The 12,748-nt window shown below is 40.1% G+C and overlaps 1 protein-coding gene across 1 annotated transcript in view; it reads left to right on the top strand.

The window, feature by feature from the left end:
• The window catches only part of DEUP1 (deuterosome assembly protein 1), a 60,594-nt gene extending 49,875 nt beyond the window's left edge, over positions 1–10,719 (top strand). Inside the window, exons 12-13 of the mRNA XM_065423394.1 lie at positions 3,307–3,532; positions 10,546–10,719. Coding sequence (XP_065279466.1) covers positions 3,307–3,532; positions 10,546–10,719 — 400 coding nt within the window. The remainder of the gene's footprint in view (positions 1–3,306; positions 3,533–10,545) is intronic.
• The last annotated feature ends 2,029 nt before the right edge of the window (positions 10,720–12,748 follow it).

Genomic DNA, 12,748 nt, shown 5'->3' with positions numbered 1-12,748 from the left:
CACCAGAACCCCAGGGATGAGCCTGGTCAGTAGCTAAATGGGAGACCCCCAGGGAAATCCAGGATGTTGCAGGAAGTGATATTAGTGATTTAGGTGGTGGCATTCTTCTCTATCAGTTGTTAACCAATGTCTGAACGTTAGGGGCATTACTGTCTTTCAGCTGAGACATAAAACCAAAGTATGACCACTTGTGGGCATTAAAGATCCCTTGGTTCTGTTTCTTAAGAGTCAAAATGTTAACCCTGGAAAACAGTCTAGGGGCTTGATCCTGTATTATTGAAGACACTAGGGCTCTTGTAATTGATTTCAGAGGGAACAGTATCAAGCTACAAATTACAGTTTGGGTTATTACATTTTGCCTGTGTAAATTTCCCTTGCAGTTTCAGTTGGATGGGGATTACTTTGTGTCCACCACAACAATGAAGTTATGCTGTATGTGTATATGGGCACGTCTTCACTACCCGCCGGATCGGCAGGTAGCAATCGATCTATTGGGGATCGACTTATCGCGTCTAGTGAAGACGCGATAAAATCGATCCCTGATCGCTCTGCCGTCGACTCTGGAAATCCACCGCGGCAAGAGGCGGAAGCGGAGTCGACGGCGGCGCGGCAGCGGTCGACTCGCCGCCATCCTCATAGCCAGGTAAGTCAACCTAAAATACGCAACTTCAGCTACGCTATTTCCCTGGGGGTCTCCCCCCCCGTAGTGTAGACCTAGCCTAAATTAATGATTCCATCCTAGACCAAATGATAATACAAATAATAAGCAAAATGCAAAAACTTGATAAATGGTTAACCTGCACCTTTTCAGAATTTGACTTGCCTGTATAAACAAATAGTCATGTTTTCACAATTTTTCAGATCTTTTCATACCTTTAATCTTGTATTAAAATTAGAACTCTGTTTTTACACATTATGGTAGATCGAGTTGGCAGAAATTTAAGGTCAAAATGATCAAACATGAATGTCTAAAGTTAGGCTACAAAATCCATAATAAGGCATCTAAGTATAGGTGGCCTGTTTTTCAAAGTTAGTGCGCAGCATACATCCATTGACTTCAGTGGAGACTGGGGTTGCTAAGCATCTTTGAAAAATTACGCCACCTATATTTAGGTATGTAAATATTTTTTGTTTTTACTATCTTAAAAAATATTATAACTGTGGACCCACAGGTTTGGAAATGTTGGCCTTTGTGAAGTAAATTTCAATATAAATCAGTAATAACTATTATTAAATACATAGAGAATCAGGTTTGAAAAAACAGAACACAGAGACCTTTGCTGTGGGCTTTTAGAGGAAATTACTTTCAAAAAGGTCAAAACACAAAATGAGCAATTCCATGTTTTTATTATTCATGCCAGCTCTCATCACCGTGGCGGCTTCTTCACTGTGCCCTTAATCCAGCAGTGGACTAAATAGGCTTTAAAATGGTGGGGTGGGGAGGATTTATTCTGTACTCCAAAGAGCAAACTGTATGTATTCAGTGAGCGGTAAGGAGTAAAGTGGAAAATTCTGCTAAAGGTAGAGTAAACATTAGATGATTCTGAGTGTCTTACTTTCAGAGTATCTCATCTTGGAGTGGATAATAATTACAGCATTCTAATCGTACTTACATTCTGCTTATTTTAATCCCCACTTCATTTGTAATTAGAGAAGATATTCTTCATTACTTCTTTGAGGTGGCCTTTACATATTCCCACTTGTGGGATGCTCCCTGCCCCCACAACTCCAGCACCAGTGAACTTCTATTTAAAAAGTATTTTAAAAGTTCCTAGTATTATTGCATAGACACCGCCTCACAGCATCAAATATTCAAAATGAGATTATACCAGGTCTGTGTGGTCCCTGTCTCAATTCCTTCCTTTCTGCACTTAGCTATGGGAACAGGGATCTTCACTCCATGCTTGGAGACTATTTTTTTAAGCCAATTTCCCTTGTACCGGATAATGTTGTGCTCTTTTGAACACTTGTCAGATTTTACCACAGAGGTGTTGGTATTTCAGTGAGAGATAACATAATCATTGTCAAAGTTTGTATACTAGTATATTATATTAGTAAAATGCTTTGGGATCCTTTGGGATTTAAGTTGGTATACAAATTTAGGACTATAGTGTTTAATTAAAGTAAGTATTGAGTATTCCATGTTACCTACAAAAGCAGAACCCTTCTTTGTAATAAGCTCAGACTTTAATACAATGGTGGAAACTTTTACCACTACGAAAAGTATTCTAAGAGAAAAACCTGCTGTGTAAGAAAAAATAAGGTTATCAGATTTTTCTGTTTTTCACACTTTGGTACATATTACAAATAAAGATACAACTGGAAATTATTCTAATTAAGAAAGCATGTGTATAAGTAAGAAGAAATCAAAACCGCATGCTATTTCTCAATATGTTTTTAGCAGTTGCTCAGACAGCTACCAAGAGAATTTGTTTGCAATGGGTAGCAAGTAGATTTCTTTTCTAATACAACAGTTAATTACAGTAGCTGTTACTTGACTGATCTTCAGGTAGATAAAAAACATATGATTTCACATCTACTATGGATTACACAGTCAATAGGGTCCAAAGATTATGGAGCACCATAATACTGTACTTGAAGTATTCTTGAATCAGCTTGAAGTTCTTCAGTTATTATTGTTAGAGAAAGAAATACCCCTATTCAGTTTAAATATATATTTAATGTTTCTTCTTTTCTCATTCTTGTTTTGACCTGCGCTCATTGAAGTCAATGGCAAAGCTTCCTATTGAGTTTAATGATGCAGGATCAGGGGCTCCACATGCTAAAGCTTTAATTTGATTTATTAAAAGCGTCAGTTCTAAATCCTAGGCACCTGCATGTATTTACATCCATAAGACGTTTGAATGGATCAAAATCCACTAACCCAAACACCATAAATAAGGTCTCCCCTTCCTATCTCTTTTACACTCTCATATTGTAACTCGTTGTATCAGTTAAAGCATGAGAAAATATAGATGTTAACAGGCCTGCAAGTCAACAACATTGGTCTGTATCAGACCAAGGTGGGGAATAAATTTCAGAGATTAATGTCATTCTCTGAAAGTGCCATGCCCACTACTGTTTTAAGCTGATTTAAATGTATCCGTCATGGAACTCATACTTGAAGCAGTTTGAAAAGCAAAGAGGACAAAATTATATTAACAGAAACCATGGCCTAACCACTATATTTCATAGTTTAACTGGTCTTCATATTTTGAAAACATTATTTTTATTATTTTAGAACTTTCCAAAATAAAATTAAATGGCAAATGAAACCTGTGCAACCCACTATCTATATCTCTACAGAAACCAAAATCTTACTCTACATGGTCAAGGTGATATCATTGGTACTAAAAGTGGCAGCAGCTTACCATCTCAGAAACTTAGCAGAGATCATGACCAGAAACTAGATGGTAAATCTCCATCACCACCAATGTTATATCCTTCACACTACAACAGCCCATTTCCTGAAAAGCACAGGTGTGATGTTTTACTGAGCCATGTGTACAGTGTGGAAGAAGTCAACCCAATGGTGAGTAGTTATTTTACTTTAAACACAGAGGTGGCCAAAGTTCAGTCTGTAGGCCAAATGTGATTCATGGATTCCTATAATATAGTTTACACTTGCTGTTATGGTATATTTCATGCTCAGCCATACCTCAGTGTTAATGGTGATGGTGGTTATCACCGCTATTATGAAAATAAGGTGTGAGCTTCAGGCTTTTAGCAAATTGCCAATATGGCCTTCAGCTGGGGCACCCTGCTTTAACAACTCTATCACAGTAAATTCATAACGACTCTAATAAGGACCCTAATGTGCTGTTAGAAAAATAAAATTTCTTTAGAAGTAGATTAATGGATACAATGAAAGGAATCTGTGTACCTGTTATTCTAGGTGTAAACTATTGAATCCAAACATGAAGGAGAAAATCCTGAATGTTGTAATCTCTATTTTTCTTAAAGGGAAAGAGTAAAATTATAGCATTCTCAGTCCTCTCCACGTCACTCTTCACAGTGGGGTGTTACCCATCTCCATGGCAACTGGGGGCAAACCACTTCTTTGCTGCAAGCCTGAGTTTAGGACTGCCAATCAAGAAGAATTACCCAGAATTCTCTGCCTCCAAACTGTACATGCTGCAGACTCCAGGGCTCCCTTTGTAGCAGAACTTTTGCAGAGGGAGAGTGAGAGTGTGTGTGTGTGTGTGTGTCTCAAATTCTTCATTGGCTTTAGATTTGTGTCCTCAACATTGTTAAACCGGGGGGGGGGGGGGAATTCTTTTGGCTCTCTGAACTGGGTTTGAAGGACAGCACCTTTCCTCCCTGTCTCCCCCCACAGTAAATGGCAGACAAGGACAACAGGCCAAAGGGAAACTAGCTCCCAGCCAGCGCATGGGCTAGGTCAATTGAACAGAACGTTTGGAATCTGTCTTCATTGAAACCGGGCCCGTATCTGTGGCATGGGTCACAGAGTAAGTTTTTCAAAACCCATCCCGGCCCCCTCGCCCGATACTCCCCTAGTCATAGGGCCCCTATTTCAACAACTTGTAGAGCAAGGAGGAAAACTTCACTGGAGCCTCCTGACTCTTGTGGGAGGGCAAGTTCTCCCCATAGCAACCAAGAGGAAAAATTTCTGCTCCCAGACAGCCTGTAGGCAAGGTCTATGCCAAGGTGCTTGAGAAGACCACAAAACATGCCCTCTTCCTATAAGCAATTTTACCTGTAAGGCCTCAGCTGCCATGAAAAGTTAGATTAAATGACCCTTGTGATCCTGTCTAATCTGGTTCTATACCAGCTCCTGTGACCTTTCTGATACCAATGGGTAATTTGCCTTCAATGGTTCCAGCTCATTCCTCATTTTGTGCAGTCAGTCCCCAGTCAGCACAGATCCAGCAGCAGGGAGCATGGGGTGAAGTGATTCAGATCCTCTACTCTGGTAGATAGGCCTTCCTCCTCTCCTCTTCCAACCTACAAGGGTCCCACAGGAGGTCATAAAATGACCACTATTTTCCTTAAGGAAATATGCAGGATACATCCCTGTAGACTTTCCTTACAATCTCCCAGGAATAGCACTCTCCCCTTCATGGGACCCCTCCCACCTTTTCCCAGGGATTTTTGACCTAGGGACTGGTGAAGGATCTTAGCATTTAAAAGGACAGCATAAGAACATAAGAACGGTCATACTCGGTCAGACCAAAGGTCCATCTAGCCCAGTATCCTGTCTTCCAACAGTGGCCAATGCCAGGTGCCCCAGAGAGAAAGAATAGAACAGGTAATCATCAAGTGATCCATCCCCTGTCACCCATTCCCAGCTTTTGGGAAACAGAGGCTGGGCACACCTTTCCTGTCCATCTTGGCTAATAGCCATTGATGGACCTATGCTCCATGAACGTATCTAGTTCTTTTTGAACCCTGTTATAGTCTTGGCCTTCACAACATCGTCTGGCAAGGAGTTCCACAGGTTGACTGTGCGTTGGGTGAAAAAATACTTCCTTTTGTTTGTTTTAAACCTGCTGCCTGTTGATTTCATTTGGTGACCCGGAATTCTTGTGTTATGATAAGGAGTAAATAAACTTCCTTCTTTACTTTCTCCACACCAGTCATGATTTTATTGGCCTCTATCATATCCCCCCTTAGTTGTCTCTTTTCCAAGCTGAAAAGTCCCAGTCTCTCCTCATATGGCAGTTGTTCTATTCCCCTAATCATTTTTGTTGCCCTTTTCTGAACCTTTTCCAATTCCAATATATCTTTTTTGAGATGGGGTGACCACATCTGCACGCAGTATTCAAGATGTGAGCGTACCATGGATTTATATAGAGACAATATGATATTTTCTGTCTTATCTATCCCTTTCTTAATGATTCCCAACATTCTGTTAGCTTTTTTGACTACCGCTGCACATTGAGTGGATGTTTTCAGAGAACTCTCCACAATGACTCCAAGATCTCTTTCTTGAGTGGTAACAGCTTAGTTAGACCCCATTATTTTATATGTATAGCTGGGATTATGTTTTCCAATATGCATTACTTTGTATTTATCAACATTGAATTTCATCTGCCATTTTGTTGCCCAGTCACCCAGTTGTGAGAGATCCTTTTGTAGCTCTTCACAGTCTGCCTGGGACTTAACTATCTTGAGTAGTTTTGTATCATCTGCAATTTTTGCCACCTCACTGTTTACCCCTTTTTCCAGATCGTTTATGAATATGTTAAATAGGACTGGGCCCTGTACAGACCCCTGGGAGACACCACTATTTACCTCTCTCCATTCTGAAAACTGACCATTTATTCCTACCCTTTGTTTCCTATCTTTTAACCAGTTACCAGTCCACGAGAGGACCTTCTCTCTTATCCCATGACAGCTTAATTTTCTTAAAAGCCTTTGGTGAGGGACCTTGTCAAAGGGTTTCTGAAAATCTAAGTACACTATATCCACTAGATCCCTCTTGTCCACGTGCTTGTTGACCCCCTCAAAGAATTCTAGTAGATTGGTGAGGCATGATTTCCCTTTACAAAAACCATGTTTATTCTTCCCCAACAAATTATGTTAATCTATGTTTCTGACAATTTTGTTCTTTACTATCGTTTCAACCAGTTTGTTTGGTACTGAAGTCAGGCTTACCGGCCTGTAATTGCTGGGATCACCTCTGGAGCCCTTTTTAAAAATTGGCATCACATTAGCTCTCCTCCAGTTATTTGGTACAGAAGTTGATTTAAATGATAGGTTACAGACTACAGCTAGTAGTTCTGCAATTTCACATTTTGAGTTCCTTCAGAACTCTTGGGTGAATACCATCTGGTCCTCCTGACTTATTACTGTTTAGGTTATCAATTTGTTCCAAAATCTCCTCTAATGACACGTCAATCTGGGAGAGTTCCTCAGATTTGTCACCTAAAAAGAATGGCTCAGGTTTGGGAATCTCCCTCACATCCTCAGCCGTGAAGACCAATGCAAAGAATTCATTTAGTTTCTCCACAATGGCTTTATCGTCCTTGTGTGCTCCTTTAGCATCTCAATCGTAAGCATAAAGTCTTAAGTCCTCTGCCGAGAGAGACTCTCCCCTTTAGATCCTCTAAAGAGGTGAAATCTGTAAACCTGAGGCTCTGAGCAAGATACATCAGACTCTCAACTAAGTTTTCCAGAATTAAGCACAAATGGGGATTTAGCTTCATAAGTGCTTATTTTCTTAGAAAATGAAACACCAATAAATAAGTTAAATAAATAAATAAAAATTGGAAAGTTGATGAAGAGGTGTGTGATTTTTCCTCTGCTGGTTTATAAAGGAGTGGGAATTTCTCTATTGAGACCTACTCGTACCTAACGACTACAAATTCTTCATTACTCTGCCTCAAGTTAAGCCTGCTGCATTCTTAGTAAAGGACATAGTTATACTAACTGAGGGAGTATTCCTGCCAAATACACAGACAGGAAAATAAAATAATTCAAACAAAACTTGGATACAACTGCCTCAGGGCTGATAGTATTGCCTGCAATCTCTTATTGTGGGAGGTCTATGCTCAACTCGGAGGCCACTGTGAGTGTGCACAAAGAAAAACACGACATAAAATCTACTTTAATTACGCTTCCCTAGCAACTTTTTCGAGAATGATGCTTCACCTGACTGATTTGCTATACATTCAAATATATGTTCCCAGGGCAACCATAGAATAGCATTCTAAACTCTGATATCCTTCTAAATGTTTTGTTGGTAAGCTCTTTAGGGAGCACAGAGATAAAGCAGTCACTGATGCTTTAAACAAGGGAATAAGGGGTTTCTGAAGTCTGGGCAGATTTCCCCCTTTAATTGTCATCTGAGAATGAATCATCTAAGAAAATGGGTGCTTGAGATGTCCAAGAGACAAGTTTATCCTTTCCCCATGTACATTAAAATAAACCAACACTATCAGTAAGACCCTTTGTGATACCAGAAGATAAAAGGTGCAGTCGGCCATCTTCTACTCATTGGAACAACAGAACCAGCTTCATGAAGAAACAGTTATTTTGGAAAGGGCACAAGATTCTTTGTGATACAAAGAGAAACAATGACATAGAAATCTCAGGTGTCTCAACAAGTCCATAAGGAGATCAATATTTTAAGTGGAAATACTGAAATCCATCATTGCAGAATTTTCTTCCCCAGACATCAGAATACAAAAATAAATTTCCTGTAGTCCCTACTGATCAGGGAGAGTCACCCAGAGATACTTTAGCTTCTGCAACACAAGAAGCTTTTTCAATACAGAGTACTCCCTTTTTGGACTTGTAACTTCTATGCGGTTCACAAATGCCGTATTTCATCCCTCCCTTCAAGTGAAAAGGATACATGTCTGTCTTTCTCTGGACAACCTTCTCATCATGTTACTCAGGCCTCAGCAGCCATCACAAAATACCTTCAGAAACAAAAGTTTGAGCAAACAAGTGGAAGGGCCAATTACAGCGCTCACAAAATTCCAGCATTTAACTTATCTTCTATGATAACCTTTATTTCAGAAGAGAGACAGAAGAAAATAAAGTCTGACATTAGCAGACCTCTATAAAGACAAAATCTCTGACAGCTCCTGGGCTTTTTGGTCTCGTGTATACCCAGCACGATTGTTTCTTCGCTTCCAGATAGCAATTCCAGCAAATAAGTATATAAAAGATCTTGGTCTAGATCCAGTACTAGCATCTCATGTTGAATTCATTCTTAATATTATTTAATAGCTACCTGATGTCAGGTCTAGATAACAGATGCCATGTGGACTCTTATGTGACTCTTATGTGGGGGATGTGGTTCCAAGATGAGACACAAAGTATAACCTGTCTCATACTATGGACTTCCAAGCTCACTTCTCCATTTCCAGCATATGATTCTTCAAAAACATGGTGTTTAACTGCTCGGAAGGCAGAAAACCTTCAGCACAGCTTAAAGAAGTAATTTTGTTTATGTCCTGGATGGAAGCCTTCTCTCAGTTTCTCGGGGCCTTATACAATGAAGAAAAGTCAGGGTTAGTCAGCTCAGGAAGACACACTTAGAACCAAGTGATGCAGTCTAGCTTTTTGGTGCATCACACACCAGGTTGGAAGCCTGTTGATGAACCTATTTGCATCCAAGTCCAGTTGTAAAACCAGAAGAAGTACTGTGTGAGGAAGGGAAACTTAAAAGCAGAGGCTGTGGTCCCCTTATCTGAGAAGCCACCAAATAGTGTTGAGTCTTTCGACTGTCCCAAGCAGCCTCTGTGGCCTTTCTAGCTAGTATTCCCATATTAGACATTTGCAAAGTGACAACCTGCTTATCTTGTCATACATTTACCTCTCACAATGGACGAGTGGTTCAATAGACTCCGAACCCACCTCCATTTTGAACTGCTTGTGATTCATCTATAGGGGAATGGACATACGCAATCACTCAAAGAAGAACAGTTACTAACCTTTCTGTAACTGTTGTTCTTCAAAATGTGTTGCATATGTCCATTCCACTGTAGGTGTGTGTGCCTGTTGGGGCATCCTCTTCTGTATCACGCACTGAACGCAGGCATAAAAGACAGAGCAACCCCTAACCCCTCCTCAGTTCCTTTGTACCAGAAGACTCCAATAAAGAGGGGAACGAGGGTGGTTCGTGGAATGGACATGTGCAATCACTAGAAGAAAAAGAAATGGTTTCCATAAGTATTGTTCTTCAAGATATGTTTTGAATGTGTCCATTCTACAACCCACCCTCCTTCCCCTCTCTATTTGAGTCTTCCAGTAGGAAGGAGTTGAGGAGGGTCAGGGGTGGCTCCACCCTTTGTGTGTGCATTGCTCATGCAGTGCACAAGACAGCAGAGGACACTTATGCCATCCTGATGGACACAGCTAAGGAGAAAAGCTCTGCCGCAGCTGTGCACTGGAGCACACACACTCCTAAGTGGAATGGACATGTGCGACATCTCAAAGAACAACAGTTACAGAAAAAAATTGTAACCATTTCTTCTGGAGAGTTCTTCCTGAGGGGCAGTCCTAAGTCCAGCTCAGACCAAAGATCTGGTCTGCTCCAGTTGCCATGGAGATGGGGAACATCCCACTGTGAAGACTATGTGACATGGAGGTCCTAGAATAAAAATTCACTGGTAGGAGAAATGAGGTGTAACCCAAACCAGGTTGAGACTAATACTAAAGTTTTTCTGAGTGTCTTGGTTGCTAGTATTACTGAATTAACATTCTTTTAGAGAACCGTCTATCTAACTTCTTAAGATGCAAAAAAAAAATGTCTTTTTATTCAATATATCCCATCATTTCAAATACTGTTTGCTAGAGGCTATTCTAAACTACAGCAGGGACTGAAGTGTCCTGTGACTGGCGCAAGGGTCTTGAGGATAGCAGGGGAGCCAAATTGTGACCAGTAGTACATTTAAATATGTAGTGACACAGCTAAGGACTAAGTCTATGTTTTAGTAAAAGACAGAAAATATGCAAAGTTACTAGCTTGTAAAACTTAAGATGAAAATTTTGTTTTATGCTTCAATAATGTAAAATTATTGCTGTACTTTCAATTCATTACTAACTGTGCCTGCTCTATGTATTGTTCAGCTTCCCCCAGAGATGACCTTACCTACAACTGCAACAGAAAAGTTCTTTCAAGAAGAAGAGAAACGAGCAAAAGAATTTGAAGAGATTTTAAATTCACACATTGAAGAACTGCAAAGGCATTCTGAAAATACTGTCAAAAAATATGCCAGGCTAAAGCAAAATAGACATATATGAGCCTTTTAGCTTTTTATATGCAGTTTAAAAAAAATAAAGGTATAACCAAATAGTTACTCTTCTGATTCTCCAAACTAAACTCTGCTACCATTTTCTTGAATTTACACAGAAGACAGCTAGTGTCTTGTAATATAAATGGGGGGGAGGGGTTTGCATTCCTATATTAACATGACATATTGCTCTGTTATGGCTTTAGTTAGAGCGTCTATTTGCAATCTAAGACATATCTAGAAATTAAATATGTAATTTGTTTTTGTCTACTTGAATTGTGTGCTCGAGAAACCCATTTGGACCACTGTAAATTAGGTAAAGATACATGAAACTTGATGGGGTAAGGGAGCTATATAATCAATGGAACTGGCCACTTGAGACTATACCTAGTCTAAGGGGATTCTCTAGCTTGCATAGAACTGGAATAACAGTTTTACACTGTCCTATTCACAGCTTATAGCATCAGGGGCATAGCTGTGCTCTGGTTATGCTTGGCTACAAGAATAGCCGTTTATGTCCATTGCAGCTGAGCCTGCTCTAACCCATGCTTAGGACCAGGCAAGCCCTGGTCAAGAGTAGGGAAAGGGCAAACATATCTTGAATTCACCTTTCCCACCACAGTTTGCATTGCTGTGCTAAGCAGAGTTCAGTTGGAACAGAGCATCTTACCTATAATTAGGGCCCTATCAAATTCACGGCCATGAAAAACGCATCACGGACCGTGAAATCTGGTCTTTTGTGTGCTTTTACCCTATACTATATAGATTTCACAGGGAAGACCAGCATTTCTCAAATTGGGGATCCTTATCCAAAAGAGGGTTGAGGGGGAGGGTCGCAAGGTTATTTTAGGGAGGTTGCGGTATTGCCACCCTTACTTCTGCGCCGCCTTCAGAGCTGGGGAGCTGGAGAGCAGCAGCTGTTGGCTGGGTGCCCCGCTCTGAAGGCGGCGCCCCACCAGCAGCAGTGCAGAAGTAAGGGTGGTAGTACCATACCATACTATCCTTACTTCTGTGCTGCTGCTGGCAGTAGCTCTGCCTTCAGAGCTGGGCACATGGCCAACAGCCACTACTCTTCAGCTGCCCAGCTCTGAAGGCAGCACCGCCGCCAGCAGCAGCGCAGAGTAAGGGTATCAGTACCGCAACCCCCCCTACAATAACCTTGTGACCCCATACACACAACTCCTTTTTGGGTCAGGACCCCTACAGTTACAACACTGAAATTTCACATTTAAATAGCTAATATCATGAAATTTACAATTTTAAAAATCGTATGACCGTGAAACTGACCAAAATGGACCGTGAATTTGGTAGGACCCTACCTATAATGGTTTAAAAGTTTTTCATTAATATTTAAATATCTGAAAAAAATTATTCTTAAAAGTAAATCTTTCTGCAAAGCAAATATTGGTGTTTAAGTATAATGTTGGCCTATTGTTTTTATCACAGTGTAGAACATGTAAAACCTTTGTCCTCAGACTACCTAGACTGCTGAACATCCCCTTTGTAAAGGCTCTTAGCAGTTACTACTTTTCCAATTCTCAATCCTTCTTCCAACCCAATGCTCTGCATCTTGAGTAACTGTCTGTTTCACACGACAATTCCTTTTATTTGCAGTTCATACTAAATTATTTTGTTGTGTAAGTGGAACAGTCAGAAAGTACAGGAGACATATTAACAATCGACTTTAATGGAATAGTTACAGAAAAACTACAGTACAGCATGTACTGCATTTTCTGTTTGCAACTTCATGGAAAAAGCTGGATAAAAATAATACTGGTGAATCAAATAGGCTGGTTTGTGAGTAACAGAATTATCGTTAATATTCAAACCCACACCAAAATGTGAATTGTTTTTGGAAGCTATATTTCCAATATAGCAAAACACACTATTTCACACTTAGACAAAATAGCCAGATTTTAAATACCAATTTGCTCAGTTTTCAATAAAATGGGTAATGATAATGAAAATATAAAAGAACCTTAAACTCAGGCAAATAACTAAAGAAAGCTGGAGAGTAAAGAATGAACAAAAAGATGATG

This window comes from Emys orbicularis, chromosome 1, assembly GCF_028017835.1.
Source record: "Emys orbicularis isolate rEmyOrb1 chromosome 1, rEmyOrb1.hap1, whole genome shotgun sequence".
Classification (NCBI taxonomy): Eukaryota; Metazoa; Chordata; order Testudines; family Emydidae; genus Emys; species Emys orbicularis.
Note: the sequence above shows the minus strand (reverse complement) of the source record. Positions and strands in the feature narration are given on the sequence as shown.